Source organism: Electrophorus electricus, chromosome 23, assembly GCF_013358815.1.
Source record: "Electrophorus electricus isolate fEleEle1 chromosome 23, fEleEle1.pri, whole genome shotgun sequence".
Classification (NCBI taxonomy): Eukaryota; Metazoa; Chordata; class Actinopteri; order Gymnotiformes; family Gymnotidae; genus Electrophorus; species Electrophorus electricus.
Genome location: NC_049557.1, coordinates 1,687,501 through 1,705,000, shown reverse-complemented (window position 1 = coordinate 1,705,000; position 17,500 = coordinate 1,687,501). Strand labels below are relative to the sequence as shown.

Genomic DNA, 17,500 nt, shown 5'->3' with positions numbered 1-17,500 from the left:
TGTGTGTGTGTTTGTGTCTGTGTATTCGTGTGTGTGTGTATGTGTGTGTTCAATTTCAGGTTCAGCATTCGGCAGCAATCATTAAATGATTGTTGGTACCTGTTCTGTATATTTATTTGTTTCATTGTGGGAGGACAGAAACCAACACACGCAATATTTACCAATGAATTTGTGGTTGAGCTTTTGTGTAAAAGCAGTATGTGTGTGAGTGTAAGTGTGTGTAGAACCTCTAGAGTTATTCTCAGGGCCTTCTTTTCACTCTCGGCTTTCCCAAACTGTGACACAGACTCGGTGTGCTGTCTGTGCGTGTGTGCGTGTGCATTTGGTGGAAGGGATGAGGAGTTTCTGTGGGGAGTGTTTCTATGGCAAGCCGAGACAGCAGAAACATGCATTACCAGTTATGAGGAGCAGTGGCAGACAGATCCGCTCGCTCAGTCTGAGGGTCTCGGGTTTCCACAGAGCCGCTCAGCAGCGGCCAGTGGGGCGTCCTGTCCGTTTGTTTATGGCTGTGGTAGAACATTCCAGATTTGCGAGTCAGGCTCCCCCCAGATGCTCGGGTTCATTTTTTTTTTTTACAGTGACCGTGAATCTGTGGCGACACAGAAGCAGGCTTCCTTTTTTTTTTATTTCACAAACTCGTCAAGGGGACGTTGTCTCCCGACGGTAGCGCGGGGCCCCTCGCTTTCCGAGGGACCGTGGCTGAAGTGCTCGGTGCTCTCCGGACGAGCTCACCATCCCACCATCCTCCTCTGGCCGGTCGGGCTGTCTCTGGGTGCTGCTCGTGTGACAAATGTCTCTGCTCTCTGTCTCCGTTCAGGACAAACAGTATGTGGGCTTCGCCACGCTCCCCAACCAGGTCCACAGGAAGTCTGTGAAGAAAGGCTTCGACTTCACCCTCATGGTGGCGGGTGAGTCTCGAGCGCTCCAACCCCAGGGACTGTGGATGACACCTGGCACTGTCAACTGTTACTGTCTCGGTGGCTAAGCAGGGCATGCACAAGCTTGCTTGTATTGGTCAATAACAAGAGTTCTGTTTGTGTGTGGATGGGTGCGCATATGGGGGTGTGGGTGTGTGTGGGTGTGTGTGTGGGTGTGTGTCTTAGGTGAGTCTGGCCTGGGCAAGTCTACTCTAGTTAACAGCCTTTTCCTCACAGACCTCTACAAGGACAGAAAATTGCTTAACGCAGAAGGTAAAGGCCTCACAGCTTGTGCTGAGCTGTTAATATTTTTGTCAGTTCACTTCATAGAACCTCTGCCTTTATGTTGTGCTGGTGGAGAAGCCCGAACACTCGACACACTCACCAAACCTCCAACATATCGTAAGCAGGACAGGGCTGGGGTGTATTCCCTAGGAAGCCTGAGAAACACTCACTCACTTTCACACGTTCTCTCTCGTTCTCTCGCTATCCCTCCTTCTTTCTCGCCGTCTCTCTCCCTCGCTATCTCTCACACTCTCTCTCTGTCCCTCTGTCTGTCCCTCAGAGCGTATTAGCCAGACAGTGGAGATCACCAAACACACGGTGGATATTGAGGAGAAGGGGGTGAAGTTGAAGCTGACCATAGTTGACACCCCGGGCTTCGGAGATGCCGTCAATAACAACGAGTGGTGAGAACCCAGCACAGCAGTGGGAATCAGCAAATGGGTTACCCAGCCTGTTCTCAGATTTCCCATATGCGTGCGCGCGCGTGTGTGTGTGTGTCTGTGTGTGTGTGTGTGTGTGTGCGTGCGTGCGTGTGTGTGCGCGCGCGCGCGTGTGTGTGTGTGTGTGTGTGTGTGTGTGTGTGTGTGTGATTTCCAGCTGGAAACCCATCACCGACTACATTGATCAGCAGTTTGAGCAGTACTTCCGAGATGAAAGTGGACTGAACAGGAAGAACATATTGGATAACCGAGTGCACTGCTGTCTATATTTCATACCACCATTTGGACATGGGTGGGTAGCGCGTGCGTGTGTGTGTGTGTGTGTGTGTGTGTGTGTGTGTGTGTGTGTGTGTGTGTGTGTGTGTGTGTGTGTGCGCGTGCACGTGTATCTGCAGCTGAAGAGGATACAGGAGATGAGTTCTTAGTGAAACTAAGGATCTATATAGCAGAGATCAATAATGCTATCCTGTTGCTATAATAAAGTATGCGTGCGTGTGTGCGTGCGTGCGTGCGTGTGTGTGTGCGCGCACGTGTATCTGCAGCTGAAGAGGATACAGGAGATGAGTTCTTAGTGAAACTAAGGATCTATATAGCAGAGATCAATAATGCTATCCTGTTGCTATAATAAATTATGCGTGTGTGTGTGTGTGCGTGCGTGTGCAGGTTGAGGCCAGTGGATGTTGAATTCATGAAGGCCCTGCATGAGAGGGTGAACATCATTGCTCTGATCGCCAAAGCGGACTGTCTGACTCCAAACGAGACCAAGAAGCTCAAGGATCGCGTGAGCGTGCCCCGGCGTCTCTGATCCCTCGCTATTATCATGTTTAGCTGACGGGGATAACGCAGATTATTGTATTATTAATACAGATACAGGGTTACACAGGGTGTGGAGCTGAAACTGACACGCAGACTCTGGCAGTAATATTAGGCTTTGTGGATGCCATCATAAACATCCCGCAAACAATAACTAACACAACTTTTATGATGCTGTGATTTCTGATTACTCATCTCCTCAGGTGCGAGACGAGATTGAGCGCTTTGGGATTAAAGTGTACCAGTTTCCTGAGTGTGACTCTGATGAGGATGAGGAGTTTAAACAGATGGACAAAGAGCTGAAGGTCCGAGACAAAGCCGTTAAATCACGCGTTTAACGTGCCCTTATCGCCACCTAGTGGACACTTCTGTTTTTGCATGCTTCCGTGTCAGTCTTGCTGAAAAGGATTGGCTGATTTTTGTTTAATGATCTAATTATTTAACAATGAATGTATACCTGTGTGTGTTTAGGAATGTACTCCATTTGCTGTTATTGGTAGTAATACAGTAGTGGAGGCAAGAGGTCAGCGAGTGCGTGGACGCCTCTACCCTTGGGGCATTGTGGAAGGTGAGTGAAGAGAATCGGTGGCTGTGTTTATGCTGATAGTACAGTGATTCCTGTACAATATACAGAATGGCTGTAATCCAAGACAAATGTGAAAGTAATTATTTACTGGAATATTAAACTATCCTGCTGCTTCTCTAGTTGTGCTGTAGATTCTGTCAGTTACACACATTCACTGTGTGTTCACTATGTATTTGTGTGTGTGTGTGTGTGTGCGCGTGTGTGTGTGTGTTTGCAGTGGAGAATCAGTCTCACTGTGACTTTGTGAAACTAAGGAACATGCTGATTCGCTCTCACATGCATGACCTGAAAGACGTAACTTGTGATGTACACTACGAGAACTACAGAGCCCACTGCATACAGCAGATGACCAGGTGTGTGTGTGTGAGTGTGTGTGTGTTTGTATTAGCATGTGCAAGTATTGGGTGCATATTAATTAATTGGGTGCATACTTTGCATATTAAAGTATTCTTTTCACATTTGGCTCATATTACTTTACCAGTTAGCAGTTGAGTACATGAAGTGGGGTTTTTGTCTGAATCTGCATGTGTGTGTGTGTGTGTGTGGCAGCAAACTTGCACAGGACAACCGCATGGATAGCTCCATTCCCATTCTGCCACTGCCCACTCCCGATGCAGAGACCGAAAGACTCATCAAGATGAAGGACGAGGAGGTGGGGCTTAAATATGACCATCATCATCATCATCCTGTCCCCACGGTGAAGTGAAACTCAATTGTGGCCCGAGGGCACATGGTCATGCCTGTGTGTATGTGTTCTCCTGTGTGTGTGTGTGTGTGTGTGTGTGTGTGTGTGTGTGTGTGTGTGTGTGTGTGTGTGTGCAGCTCAAGAGGATGCAGGAGATGTTGGAGAAGATGCAACAACAGATGCACGAAAAAGACCAGTGATGATGTCAGTGGGCGTGGCCACCCTGACCACCTGCACATACACAAACATACACTTACGAAGAAATCTACTGCAAACCTTATATTGATCCAGATCTATACTTCTACATGTGAATGAGCGCAGATGGCCCTCTATGTTCCACGCCTACAGCCTGTTCTTACAACACACACTAAGGGACTTGTACGCTGTAGACTTGCGGAGCGATTTGCTTGGCGCTTTTGAAGCCCCTGCCTGCCAAATACAGATGTGACTATTTAATGTGTCATATGTGTGTATGCCAGTGTGACTATGGCTAACATCAGAAATATTATGTAATATTAACTTAAATTAAATTGACTTTTAGATGTATCTAATTTATATTGACTTGATTTTTGTTTTTATTGCCTAGGTAGAGGAGTGTGTATGAGATGTTTTGTAATGCTGTTGTAGCAAAAACATTGGTTTGAATTTGGGCCTTGACTGTTGATTGATTGAGTGTGTGTGTGTGTGTGTGTGTGTGTGTGTGTGTGTGTGTGTGTGTGTGTGTGTGTGTGTGTGTGTGTGTGTGTGAGAGAGGGGAAATGTAAGCTATAAGCTGCTTACTGCACTCCTAGCTTTTTACAGTGTTAGTTCTCAGTGAATGTAGAATTACTGCGCAGGTTGTTATTATGAATAAATACCCTAATTCAGACTGTTGCGCTCTGATTTCTTATCCAGGCTTGTATACATTCCCAACATGCTCTTTTCAGAATTGCAGTTTGGGCTTTCCCAACTAACCTATCCTTGCACTGAGAGTTTAATTCCATATGTGGACTGCGGTAGTTGAGAGAAAAATTCTGCCCGACTTCCTGTCCCACGCGTGCCCTATGAGGGAGGGGCAGATGTGTTTGCATGTAAGAGGGGCAGATGTGTTTTCATGTGAGAAGACTTATCAGTCTTACCCAGCTGTGTCTCCAGAAGCCCTGTCACTGGTGCCAGAACGGACAATTCCTCTACACCCATTAAACAGAGAAGACATCCATTATATTGGTAAGACTCTTCTTGCCTTTACCTGTCCATGTACCTCTATATCTTAAGTGAGGTGAGAGAGAACATTCTAGTACAGTCCTGAGTCCTTAAAACAGCATTTGTAGGTCAGTGGTTAAGGTACTTGACTTGTAATTGGAAGGTTGCTGGTTCAAGCCCCACCACTGGCAAGGGGCCCCTGAGCAAGACACTCAAACCTCAGTTGCTCAAGTTGTACTGTCATAATTGTAAGTTGCTTTGGATGAAAGTGTCTGGTAAATGCACTCTAGTAGTAGTGAGCTGTCGCTGTGCACATCCTGTGTGTTTATGCTGGAGACACTGTAGTGTACTTTTGTTTTGTTCAATTTTGTTATTTTGTGGAAAAATGATCACATGCAAAATTATGAAGCCATCATTACTGAGGAGAAAGATACGTTCATTTGGCGAATTTTGTGAGAAAAGTGACATAATTTGTTAATCTGCTATTTTTGCATTCAATTTGATGTTGGAATCAAGTAATTAACTGTAAGAGAAGTTAATGTGGCAGAAGGAATTACACAGACAAGAAGTAAAATTACTGCAATGTGCCGTCCCTGACCGGAAAGCCTCAGTCCTCTTATCACTGCGTCTCACACTTCTTGTCTTTACCCTTTTTCCCAGTACACTGGAACTCCATGTACAATCCCAGTAAGGCTTCAACTATAGTTTAATCTATTTTTGTCCCATACATAAGCATTCATATCAGTACAACGCATGCGTTTTTCATCAGCGCTCATACGGGAGGTTTGTCCGGCTCCACTCTAACGTGAAAATTCCGGTTGCAGTGTCGCGTTACGTGATCCTTTCTGCGTGCCATCTCTCACCCCTCGCAGAGTGTGCGTGTGCTGGTATGAAGCGTGCACTCCACGTCCTGCTCTCTGTCCTCTATGCGCTGCAAGTGGACCCGGTCGAGGCCAGGATGGCGTGTCCAAGGCTCTGTTCCTGTGCCGACGACATGGTGGACTGCAGCGGCCGCGGCCTGACCGTCGCCACCCTGCCGTCGGCCTTTCCGCCGGGCGCCGCGGAGCTTCGGCTCCACAGCAATCGCCTGACGGCGCTGCCCGCTGGGCTGCTGGATGGCGCGCGGGACCTGCGCCGGGTCACTCTGCACGACAACCCGTGGGCTTGCGACTGCGCCGTGCTCTATCTGCGGGCCTGGCTGCTGAAACAGACCGACAATGCCCTGATAAAGTGAGCGTGTGTGTGTGTGTGTGTGTGTGTGTGTGTGTGTGGACTGCAATAACAGACCGACAATGCCCTGATAAAGTGAGCGTGTGTGTGTGTGTGTGTGTGTGTGTGTGTGTGTGTGTGTGTGGACTGCAGTAACAGACCGACAATGCCCTGATAAAGTGAGCGTGTGTGTGTGTGTGGACTGCAATAACAGACCGACAATGCCCTGATAAAGTGAGCGTGTGTGTGTGTGTGTGTGTGTGTGTGTGTGTGTGTGTGTGTGTGTGTGGACTGCAATAACAGACCGACAATGCCCTGATAAAGTGAGCGTGTGTGTGTGTGTGTGTGTGTGTGTGTGTGGACTGCAGTAACAGACCGACAATGCCCTGATAAAGTGAGCGTGTGTGTGTATGTGTGTGTGTGTGTGTGTGTGTGGACTGCAGTAACAGACCGACAATGCCCTGATAAAGTGAGCGTGTGTGTGTATGTGTGTGTGTGTGTGTGTGTGTGTGTGTGTGTGTGTGTGTGTGTGTGTGTGTGGACTGCAGTAACAGACCGACAATGCCCTGATAAAGTGAGCGTGTGTGTGTGTGTGTGTGGACTGCAGTAAATTCCGCAAAAGGCTTCGTTCACAGAGTGACTGCCTTTTTTTCCCCTGAAAAGGCATTGATGTTAGAAATAAATTAAGTCTCTGTATAGCTTTGGAGCTCAGTTTGTCAACACAAGCTTCTGCTGACAAAACTAAACGTAAAAATCTGTAAGTCCTTTCCAAAACTATAAACGACTGTTCTTGATCCTTGAGAAAGTAAAAATGATCTAGAAACTTTATGTACAGAATAACATACAATATTGCACTTCGCCAGCAGGGATACACAAAATTATAGCCCCCTTGGATTCCTTCCAGTACTTACTTTATTGTTCTGTGCTATATTTCTCCTCTTACAGGAATGTGAGTTGCAATTCTCCACCCAGCCTGCGGGGGAGGCTAGTTGTTTACCTGGCTGAGGAGGAGGTGCTTAACTCCTGTCGCTACTGGCTGTGTGACCTGGCCTTGGCCTCGCAGATTAGCTTGTTCTTCTTCATTGTAGTGCAGGCGCTCCTCTTAGCCGTCATCATACACTTCCTCCGCCGCTTCAACCGGCTCACCTGCGAGGTGAAGGCTTCGGCCGCTGAGGGCCCCGCAGCCAGTGCCTCGGGAGTCAGCGAGTATACCGCGCTGAAGGACGGCAGTTATTGAGGAGTGTTGGCTGAGAAATCTCCAGACAGTGAGAGAAAAGAAGAGTCGCAGGTTACGGGCAAGCGGGTTTCATTTTTGTTGTTGTTGTTGTTGTTATTTTCCTTACCGGATTAATGAAATTCTTAGTGTTTGTAAGCTCTATGTCACTGTTCAGTTTCATCTGTAAGGTGTTCGACTTTGCTCTACTGTGTATAAAAATAATTTTAAATCCACCCTTTCATAATTATGCAATAAGGTGTTTATAGCACCACCACTTCAATGTTTGGTTACATCATTGTTTTATGTAGTGTTTTCCACTAAACAAGCCACTTCGACTTGCATTAACAGCTTCCATTGTCATGTCATAAATTTATTTTTGTTTTGGTCTTTTGTAATTATACTTATATCGGTAACGGTGAAATCCATTTCTAGTTGTTTTAGTGAAATAAATGTATGTAAATATATGTGCCCATGTGTGCGTTTGTGTGGAGGGGGAGACAGAGGCTATAAGAACTAAGTAGCATGTTTTCCAAAGCTTGATTATTGTACACTGCGCCTTCTGATTTAATGCCGTAAATGTAATCCACTAAGCGATTCCAGATTCCAGTTTCTCAAACTTAATGTGACGACTATTCAATAGTAATTAAAGAATTTGATCTTGGTAAATGCGTTTTCCTTTGTTCGTAATTTCACGAGTGCATTACCATTTAATAACACGATCACACGCAGGCTACATGAGCCTAGGAACCTTTTCAACGTCATTTATAAGAGTCGGAATCATTAGCGAGGAGGACAGTGCTGGTAACCGCACGTGAGGTCTAATGGAGATGTGAATACTCCAGCTAGCAAGCTAAACGATTTTCTACGTATTCTGTTTTTTTAAGCGTAAGTAAAATTTGTATTTTTCTTTATTTAAACGCCTTAGATTTGTATAAAAAGCGTTGTCTATGTATGCTGTGAGACTGTTAGAAGTGGGCTAACTAACGAGAAGACGTCTGTGCTAAGCTAAGATGAAATAGTCCGTGACAGGCTGGACATAAGAAAGTAAACAGACAGTCAGCGGTCGCTCCGGAGAGTTGGGCGTCCTGGCGAAGAATGAAAACTCAGTAACTGTTCAAAAACAAATCAGAAACTGTAGTTAGCGTTAGATACAACTAGATACAAACGCAAAGTGATAGCAACTGTGTTTTTTACCACTTGGCAGCACAGCTGGTTAACATCGTAGCTAACGTAATTTACATTTATTTACATTTATGGTATTTAGCTGACGCTTTTATCCACAGTGACTTACAATTATGACTGCGTACAACTCGAACAATTTCGGGTTAAGTGTCTTGCTCAGGGGCCCGGCAGTGGTGTGATTTGAACCAGCAACCTCCTGATAACAAGTCAAGTACCTTAACTTGTTATACTTGACTTAGCTACTTTGGAGCGATGGGAAGACTGAGAAAGAAACACAACTGGAAAGGCAGGCAGCAGAATACACATCCGGTGACCGCTGCCGAAAACCAACAGAGTGACGTGGTGGTGGAATTAAGTGGTAATGAAGTCTAAATCAGCGCTCATTTTTTGGTTAATTCCATTGGGTAATGCTGTCCTGCATATTACCTTACTTCATACTACATATTACCTGCCTTTGTACTTTTGTTAAGATGTTTGCCGTGACCCTTCCAAAATAGGTATTTAAAAGGTATGCAACTGAGAACTTGTGGTGATGCCCTGTAAACGGTTATTATGGTCTTCAGGCAGTGCCATACTGAAGGGGGTGGATGACAGTAATGTGCTGGTGCTGCCAGCCAGCAAAGCCAAGAAGCCAAAGGTGGAGTATTCTGCTCCTCAGAAAAAACCTCTGTCCAAGAAACAGAGAAAGAATCTGGAGAAAGTTCTGGAGCAGAAAGAAAAAAAAGCCCACGTAAGTTGTCTGTCTGAGTCTATGAAGGGGAGAATCAGACAGTCTATTAATGTTTACATTCTGCTAATAGCCCTTGGTGTTTGAAGATTTTAGTCAGTGCATGCTATACACTTCTGTTTTTATGCTGTGCACTCAACTGTCTTGTGTTTTTTGTCCCATCCAGCGAGCTGGTATCTTAAATAAACTGGCAGAAGTTCAGCTTCCGGAATCTGAACTGAAATTGCTTTACACAACCTCCAAACTGGGCACTGGAGACAAGCTCTATCAAGCTAAAGAGTAAGCGCAAAAGCACTTAGCAGCTTGCGTCGTGTTGTGTTGTTTTCCGTGGACTCCAAAACTGACCCTGTTTCCTGCATGACCTCCATGTGTGCGTGTGCAGATCTGTCGGCGAAGGGCAGAACGACAGGCCGGCCCCTCTGAAAATCAGCAGCCTGAGAGGAGTCAACAGCAGGAGGAAGAGGAGGCGGGAAGATGAAGAGGGGAGCGAAAGTGGCGAAGAGGTCTCTTCCGAGGAGGGGACGAGCAGCGCGTGCGACTCGTCTTCGGAGGCGGGTGAGGCAGGGGCAGGAGACGAGGTCTCGGACGGAGTGGCATCTGGAGAAAAGGAGAACCAGGAGGAGGAAGGGAGAGTGGACATGAAAGAGGGAGGTGAAAAAGAAGGAGAAAGGGCTACGTGTGGGAAGGAGGCACGCCAGCCTGCTGTGTTCGTCCCCGTGGACCGGTCGCCAGAGATCCAGGTGAGAGGAAGCCGTTGTTCGTGTCTGTGTGTCGCTCTTTTTTATTTACAGATTCATTTCTATTTATTCGGATCTCTTTGTGCACGCGTGCATCTCTTGCTGCTTGTGTGGGTGTGTGTGTGTGGGCTGCAGGAAGCTCGGCTAAAGTTGCCCGTGCTGGCTGAGGAGCAGGTAATCATGGAGGCAGTGAGGGAGAACGAATGTGTGGTGCTGTGTGGGGAGACCGGCAGTGGGAAAACGACACAGGTGCCCCAGTTCCTGTACGAGGCTGGATACGCCAGGTACACACTCCCATTCCAGAGCACAGTACACCCAGCAGGGACACACTCCCAGAGCACGATGCACACACTGGGGACACACTCACAGTATACTGAACAGATACCCAAATACGGTTACGAGGTACATGCTGCACAAATGTTTTTATTGTACGTGAAACAGAAACAGTTATCTTAATAACGTCCCCTGTCACTTCTCTCTCTCTCTCTCTCTGGGCTCTAAGGGCTGGGGGCATCATTGGTGTGACTGAACCCAGGAGAGTGGCAGCAGTTAGCATGTCTCACCGTGTTGCCAAGGAGATGAACCTGTCTACAGGGTGTGCGCACAAATCCCTCGAAACATTCCGTTCCGATAGTTAACTTACAACAACTACACTAACTGTGTGTTTGCTATCAGGGTGGTGTCTTATCAGATAAGATACGAAGGGAATGTCACCAAAGACACCAAAATCAAGTTCATGACAGATGGTGTTCTGCTGAAAGAAATTCAAAAGGTAATGTTTACACACGCACATACGCACACACATGCACACACCCACATCTTCATGGCTTAATAATGTTTGTATGTATAGGACTTCCTGTTGCAGAAGTACAGCGTGATCATCATTGACGAGGCTCATGAGCGCAGTGTCTACACTGATATTCTCATCGGCTTGCTCTCGCGCATTGTACCGCTCCGCAACAAGGTAACGTTTCTCACTCTCTGTCTCTCACGCGCACACACACACACATATACACACACACACACACACACACACTCTCCCCTATAAAACACATCATGTTTATAATAAAGATTGTTAGTATTACCTTTTTTGATGGGGAGGCACATTTGTCAGGTTTGTGTGTGTCTTTTAACCCTGTAGAAAGGTTTGCCTATGAAACTGCTCATCATGTCAGCCACACTGCGGGTGGAGGACTTCACTGAGAACAAGAGACTCTTCCGCATCCCTCCTCCAGTCATTAAGGTCTTAGCCCCTCCCACTCTCCATCCCCTTCCCCGCCCCCTTTTCCTGACCCATTCACAGAACTCTCTGAAGGTTACACTGAGCACTTTTCAAACTTTTTTCAGTGGCTTCAGTGGTTGTTTTACGGATTATATTTGTCTCTCTTTTTGTGTGTGTGTGTGTGTGTGTGTGTGTGAGATTAGGTGGAGGCTCGTCAGTTCCCAGTCACAGTGCATTTTAACAAACGCACGCCAATGGAGGATTACACAGGAGAGGCTTTTCGCAAGACCTGTAAGATTCACCGCATGCTGCCACCAGGTCGGGAACGTATACGTACATACACGTGTGCCCAAACACGCATGCAAACTCTCACACACTCATGCATGCAGATGTGCACAAGCATGTACTCACAGATATGCAGACATGTGCACACACCCATGCAGATGCTCACATGCTTGCAAATGAATGTACGCACACATGCAAATACACACGAACATGCAAATGCATGTAAACACACATGAATGCAAATGCATGCACAGAAACATGCACATATGCATGCATGTGCAAACACACATGCACACACAGGCAATTGCACACACATGCAAATATTCTTATATATGCTGATGGATGCGAAAGCACACACGTATGCAAATGCACACACACATGTATTCAAATACACACACGGACACACACACTTGCAAATGCACAAACGTGCATACAAACACACATGTATATGCATGCAGATTTGCACACAAATTCTCTTTCAAATGTGCACACACAAAGGTTTTGTGACACCCATAACACATGGTAGAATGGCCCACATGTGGTCAAATGTATGAGTTATCTAGTTAAGTATAATCCAATCACCTTGTTAACCATAGTTGAGAGTATCATTTCTATTTGTGTCTGTCTGATCTTTTTATAAACAGTACAGTTGCCACATGATTGATGTGATTTTAATGTAGTTAACATTTTAGCATAATTACACTGGCTGAGATCTCATTACTGCAGCCTGAGTGTAGAACATGTGACGCATATGCGCATGCAAGGGCAGTAGGACTCTTCTAAAAAAATAAAAAATCAGAAACGCAAGTGCAGAAAGGCGCTGCCGATTCGACTTGCATCCTTGCCCGTTAAACGGCAGCACGGGTGGAAGGCCAGACACACGTACGTTCAGGTGGGCTGATAACGGACTAGACATGTGCTGCGTGTAGGTGGAATCCTGGTGTTTCTGACGGGCCAGGCAGAGGTGCACTCCACATGCTGGAGACTGAGGAAGGCTTTCCCTTACAGACCTAACAAGCAACACACTGGTAGGTGCACACACACACACATAAAAAGCCACGCATTTTTTTAAAGAAAGGTCCGTGGAAAATTGGTGTGTATTCACTCTTACAGATCCAGAGATTTGGTCAGAAGATCCGAGGAAAGCGAAGCGGAAGAAAACTGTGGTACTGATTACTCCCATATCACTACTCTTCCAGAGATTACACACGCCACCACATTTGCCCTCAGTCCTCTCTCTCTCTCAGTCTCTTCCTCGGATAGATCTGGATAACTACTCCGCCCAGCCCGTGGACGAAGGCGATGAAGATCGGCAGGCTGGCATCGATGACGACGATGACGGCTCAGACCTGGAGTTGGGCGATCACCCAGAGGAGACTGGTCAGGTGTTAATTAACTGGTCTCTGCAGTGTACCACCCTGTACTGAGAAGTATAATGTGAACTGTGTGTGTGTGTGTGTGTGTGTTTGGTCTTTCAGAGGAGAAGGCTGATCCTTCTATCCCTCTGTATGTGTTACCTCTCTACTCACTCCTGTCATCTGAGCAGCAGGCTAAAGTACTTTTACGTCTCTTGTGTTTACTCGTTTAATAAGAACTTAGATTTCTTTATGAATGTTTTTTACTATAAGTTACTATAAATATATTTATGTTTATAAAAGAGCAATACTGTAGTTAATTTCTATTCTTGATGTTCTGGGATTTCGTTATCGTCATCGTCATCTGTGTGCGCGTACCTTTGCGTAGGTGTTCCGTCCACCTCCTCCAGGAGCTCGTTTGTGTGTGGTGGCTACTAATGTGGCGGAGACGTCTCTCACCATTCCCGGCATTAAGTACGTGGTGGACTGTGGCCGGGTGAAGAAGAGATTCTATGACAAAGTGACAGGAGTCTCCTCCTTTAAGGTCACCTGGACCTCTCAGGCCTCAGCCAATCAGAGAGCTGGGAGGGCAGGAAGAACGGAGCCAGGCCATTGCTATAGGTTGGATGTTCTTTGAAGTTCAGTCTTTTGATGAAAGATGGAAATGCTTATAGATGTTAAATCATTGGTGTGTGCTTTTTTTTGTGTGCGCACAGGATCTACTCCTCGGCAGTGTTCAGTGACTTCAGCCCATTCTCCGAGGCTGAGATAACTCGTCGGCCTGTCGACGATCTCGTCCTGCAGATGAAAGACCTCAACATCGACAAGGTGAGTGCAGAGAAAGAGCTTCTCTGTTCACACACTTCCATACACACACCCCCATTCCAGCGAACGTGGCATGTCCCAGCTTGCTGTAAATGGTGGCCCTAACCATCCATTACCTGATGTGGGCATGTTTGTGGGTGTGTCTTCAGGTAGTGAATTTCCCGTTCCCTACCACCCCCTCGGCTGAAGCCCTGGTTTCTGCTGAGCAGCTGCTCATCTCTTTGGGCGCGCTGGAGGAACCACCTCGCCAGGGACGGTAAGACATCTTTCACTTTCTACTCTCGCTCCCGCTGCCTTGTCCTGTTGGTAGACGTGTCTTTTATTTTTTTCTCTCTCTCACACACACACACACACACACACACACACACACACACACACACACACACACACACACACACACACACTTTCTCCTGCAGGATGGTGGATATGGAGAGGGCACGCCTCTCCTGCCCCATAACCCCCCTGGGTCGTGCCATGGCTGCGTTTCCTGTTGCGCCGCGCTATGCTAAGATGCTAGCGCTGGGCCGCCAGCAGGACTGCATGCCGTACGTCATCACTGTAGTGGCGACCATGACTGTCAGAGAGATCTTTGAGGAACTGGACAGGTGAGACTCAGTCGTGCACAACTTTCTCTCTCTCTCCTGCCTTACCTCTCGCGCTCCCTCTCTTTCTCAAATTCAGTTCAATACGCTTTACTTTCATTTTGAATATTGCCAACATTCTGTTAATTTCTTTACAATATTAGGAAATTAAGATTATAGCCTTTATATTAATAATTAAAGAACTGTAATTAGAATGAAAGAATAATTGGTCAAGATAAGAAGTAGAAAAGCAAAAATAATGTAAATGTAATATAAATAACTAAATGTTAAAACTATTTAAATATATAAATAACTACATTAATATTAAAACTAAATTATATATCATCCTGCTAAAATGCTACTTTCTTACTTGTCTTCTGATAGGATGAGCATTTTGTCAGTATTAGACATCTAAAGTTGGGGTGTATCATCTCATTATATCATCTCATCATTATAAAGTAAATTTGCTGTATTTGGTCAAATATTTTACGTTAAATGAGAGCGCAGGTCTGTCTCTGTTCTCTGGGAAGCCGTGATATATTCTATCTAGTCTGTATGGCCAGGCTGTGTTCACAGAGTCTGCATTTTGCCAGCGTAGTTCTGTGTTTAATATTGGCTAGTGTGGGTAGGTAGACTGCTACAGTGTACTGTCGTTTTAGAGCCAGATAGCGCTACATTTTGAATTGTGTTTGTGTTGTAATTTGTAAACGTAAAAAGTAATTTGGTTTGGTCAGACTGGTCCTGATGTGTAAGAGTGTTTGTCAGGATCAGCTGTGTGATTCTTTGTTCATCTCTTCACATTCCAGGGTTTTGTAGAAGTAGGAGCTAGCTTTTTAAATGGTTAACATTTTTCAGTTCAGATTGGCCCCCCATACCTCACTACCGTACAGCAGAATTGGTTCTATAACTGACTGAGCCAAATTTGAATTGCTATTTGAATGTGAATTTGACTTTAATTGCATAGAATGTCCTGCATGCATTCTCTCTCTTCTTTGACTGCCATATTTTTAGTTTCAAGTTGAACTAATCTTCAAACCTAAATTCCTAAATAATTATAATTTGCATAGGTTTCAAATTTTTGTGTTTATGTGCACCTACACCACTGTCAAAGCTTTTTTGAAGTCTTATGTTGCCAGTTCTAATATAGTCAATATATTAGTTTTATGCTTTCATTTAGGTATTGTTTTTGTGGGTAATTGATTATGGAGTCATTTTAAAATATATGGTCTGTATGTCCCTGTTTTGAATAGCCAGTTCTTCTGATTTAGATTTGTTAAGAGTGTTAATGTTCAAAAATGTGTCTTTGTGGACTTCTCACGTTGTCAGTTGTGCTAGTGTGTGTTGAGCTGTTTTTGTGGGGTGTATGTTGGCTGATTGCTTTCTGGAACATTTTAGTGCTGTTTAGGGCCTGTCTCTGTGACAACCTATCCATCTTATTGGGCTGTGTGTGCGCGTGCAGAACTGCTAGTCTGTGTCCTTTTAATGAACAGAGTAATTTATCTGTGACCAGAGAGGGGTTTAGGGGCTTTACAGAGAATGTCCTGAGAGAGAAAGGATCTAAATCTGTTATCATATAACTATATTGTATAGCTATTTCCAAGAAATGAGCAAAAGGTACATGTTCCCAAAGAGTACCTTCACAACCGCCCACTGATAATATACAGGTCCAGACTGACAGATCTGCAAGTCTGCAAGAGGTCCATTCTGTTTATCTGTGTGTCAGAAATATATTGGACATTAGTTAAATTTCTTGTGTACTGGTGTCCAAATAGTTGATGTTGCTCGGTACTGAAGTCAGGTAGATCTCTGGTACGTACGTACGTACATACGTTGTAATGTTTCATATGTAGAATGTTTTGTTTATTTATTTATTCATCTATCTGTTTATTTTATTGATTAAATAAGCAGTGTTGGTGGAGGCTGGGATTTTATCTGCAAAGGTGTAGGTCTGTTGTGGCTGTGTGCTGAGCGTTGGTGGTGGGTGTACTGGGCTGTGCGCTGGGCGTTGGTGGTGGGTGTACTGGGCGTTGGTGGTGGGTGTACTGGGCTGTGCGCTGGGCATTGGTGGTGGGTGTACTGGGCTGTGCGCTGGGCGTTGGTGGTGGGTGTACTGGGCGTTGGTGGTGGGTGTACTGGGCGTTGGTGGTGGATGTACTGGGCTGTGTGCTGGGCGTTGGTGGTGGGTGTACTGGGCGTTGGTGGTGGGTGTACTGGGCTGTGTGCTGGGCGTTGGTGGTGGGTGTACTGGGCTGTGCGCTGGGCGTTGGTGGTGGGTGTACTGGGCTGTGCGCTGGGCGTTGGTGGTGGGTGTACTGGGCTGTGTGCTGGGCGTTGGTGGTGGGTGTACTGGGCTGTGTGCTGGGCGTTGGTGGTGGGTGTACTGGGCTGTGTGCTGGGCGTTGGTGGTGGGTGTACTGGGCTGTGTGCTGGGCGTTGGTGGTGGGTGTACTGGGCGTTGGTGGTGGGTGTACTGGGCGTTGGTGGTGGGTGTACTGGGCTGTGCGCTGGGCGTTGGTGGTGGGTGTACTGGGCTGTGCGCTGGGCGTTGGTGGTGGGTGTACTGGGCTGTGCACTGGGCGTTGGTGGTGGGTGTACTGGGCTGTGTGCTGGGCGTTGGTGGTGGGGGTACTGGGCTGTGTGCTGGTGGCAAGTGCACTTAATGAGCGCCTCCCCCAAACGGCCACAGTCTCTGCCAGTGCTTTGAAAAAGTTAAAGTATGGAGTTACCTCTGTGCACACATAGCTAGTGAACCCGAGTTCACTTATCAGCACTGAATACACAGGTAAATACCTTTGAGCTTACTCAGCAAAACACTGCTTTCATTCGAAACTTGAGAACCTGTTAAGCCATGTCATTTCCATTTAAAACATGTATGTGCAAAACATTTAGGTTCACTTGAAAACTTGGTCAGCGGTACTCTTCATATTCAAATCTCATGTGCTTGTGAGATAGGTTTGCCCTCAACTCCAAAATCCTTTCTCTAAATGGCTAGCTAGTTTACTTCCTAGTATCAAATCAAATGTAAATTATTTATTAGTAAGCCCTTCTGTTGCAAAGAATATTTTTGATGTAACTAATGTGGTTTTTTATTTAATTAAATGTAATTCTAGGTGGTATGTTTTAGCTGAGTCCATGTCTCAGTGTATTGGAGTTGGTTTTGGGGTACACTTATTAGTAATATTATTAGTTTTAATGTTTTGGTGTACATTATCAAGTAAAAATACCAATGTCATTTGTAATTAAAAAAACAAAA

At 45.8% G+C, this 17,500-nt stretch overlaps 3 protein-coding genes across 4 annotated transcripts in view; all 3 read left to right on the top strand.

Annotated features, from left to right (window-relative positions):
• Nucleotides 1–4,594, top strand: part of sept5a (septin 5a) — an 11,386-nt gene extending 6,792 nt beyond the window's left edge. Inside the window, exons 3-12 of the mRNA XM_026999825.2 lie at nucleotides 818–908; nucleotides 1,104–1,190; nucleotides 1,483–1,606; nucleotides 1,800–1,934; nucleotides 2,306–2,423; nucleotides 2,659–2,760; nucleotides 2,927–3,023; nucleotides 3,259–3,394; nucleotides 3,591–3,693; nucleotides 3,864–4,594. Of these exons, the coding sequence (XP_026855626.2) occupies nucleotides 818–908; nucleotides 1,104–1,190; nucleotides 1,483–1,606; nucleotides 1,800–1,934; nucleotides 2,306–2,423; nucleotides 2,659–2,760; nucleotides 2,927–3,023; nucleotides 3,259–3,394; nucleotides 3,591–3,693; nucleotides 3,864–3,926 (1,056 nt within the window). The 3' untranslated portion in view covers nucleotides 3,927–4,594. The remainder of the gene's footprint in view (nucleotides 1–817; nucleotides 909–1,103; nucleotides 1,191–1,482; nucleotides 1,607–1,799; nucleotides 1,935–2,305; nucleotides 2,424–2,658; nucleotides 2,761–2,926; nucleotides 3,024–3,258; nucleotides 3,395–3,590; nucleotides 3,694–3,863) is intronic.
• Nucleotides 4,595–4,830: 236 nt separating this feature from the next.
• Nucleotides 4,831–7,797, top strand: gp1bb (glycoprotein Ib platelet subunit beta). Its single transcript, XM_026999773.2, has 3 exons — nucleotides 4,831–4,932; nucleotides 5,781–6,138; nucleotides 7,063–7,797. Exons 2-3 carry the CDS (start codon nucleotides 5,798–5,800, stop codon nucleotides 7,352–7,354), a joined length of 633 nt encoding a protein of 210 aa, XP_026855574.1. The 5' UTR covers nucleotides 4,831–4,932; nucleotides 5,781–5,797; the 3' UTR covers nucleotides 7,355–7,797.
• A 327-nt stretch (nucleotides 7,798–8,124) lies between these two features.
• Nucleotides 8,125–17,500, top strand: part of dhx37 (DEAH (Asp-Glu-Ala-His) box polypeptide 37) — a 16,905-nt gene continuing 7,529 nt past the window's right edge. For both annotated transcript variants that reach the window (XM_035521892.1, XM_026999774.2), the window contains exons 1-19: nucleotides 8,125–8,218; nucleotides 8,755–8,873; nucleotides 9,079–9,245; nucleotides 9,409–9,521; nucleotides 9,625–9,982; nucleotides 10,115–10,263; nucleotides 10,482–10,574; nucleotides 10,655–10,751; nucleotides 10,830–10,943; nucleotides 11,121–11,222; nucleotides 11,405–11,519; nucleotides 12,416–12,514; nucleotides 12,600–12,652; nucleotides 12,734–12,866; nucleotides 12,965–13,041; nucleotides 13,230–13,462; nucleotides 13,558–13,669; nucleotides 13,816–13,922; nucleotides 14,083–14,271. In XM_035521892.1, the coding sequence (XP_035377785.1) occupies nucleotides 8,768–8,873; nucleotides 9,079–9,245; nucleotides 9,409–9,521; nucleotides 9,625–9,982; nucleotides 10,115–10,263; nucleotides 10,482–10,574; nucleotides 10,655–10,751; nucleotides 10,830–10,943; nucleotides 11,121–11,222; nucleotides 11,405–11,519; nucleotides 12,416–12,514; nucleotides 12,600–12,652; nucleotides 12,734–12,866; nucleotides 12,965–13,041; nucleotides 13,230–13,462; nucleotides 13,558–13,669; nucleotides 13,816–13,922; nucleotides 14,083–14,271 (2,417 nt within the window). In that variant the 5' untranslated portion in view covers nucleotides 8,125–8,218; nucleotides 8,755–8,767. The remainder of the gene's footprint in view (nucleotides 8,219–8,754; nucleotides 8,874–9,078; nucleotides 9,246–9,408; nucleotides 9,522–9,624; nucleotides 9,983–10,114; nucleotides 10,264–10,481; nucleotides 10,575–10,654; nucleotides 10,752–10,829; nucleotides 10,944–11,120; nucleotides 11,223–11,404; nucleotides 11,520–12,415; nucleotides 12,515–12,599; nucleotides 12,653–12,733; nucleotides 12,867–12,964; nucleotides 13,042–13,229; nucleotides 13,463–13,557; nucleotides 13,670–13,815; nucleotides 13,923–14,082; nucleotides 14,272–17,500) is intronic.

What these genes read in the sequence shown, in the direction of transcription:
- gp1bb (XM_026999773.2), top strand. Translation starts at nt 5,798, where the DNA reads ATGAAGCGTGCACTCCACGTCCTGCTCTCTGTCCTCTATGCGCTGCAA. An exon ending in ACCGACAATGCCCTGATAAA is followed by an intron (nt 6,139 to 7,062) that starts GTGAGCGTGTGT and finishes CTCCTCTTACAG; the next exon opens with GAATGTGAGTTGCAATTCTC.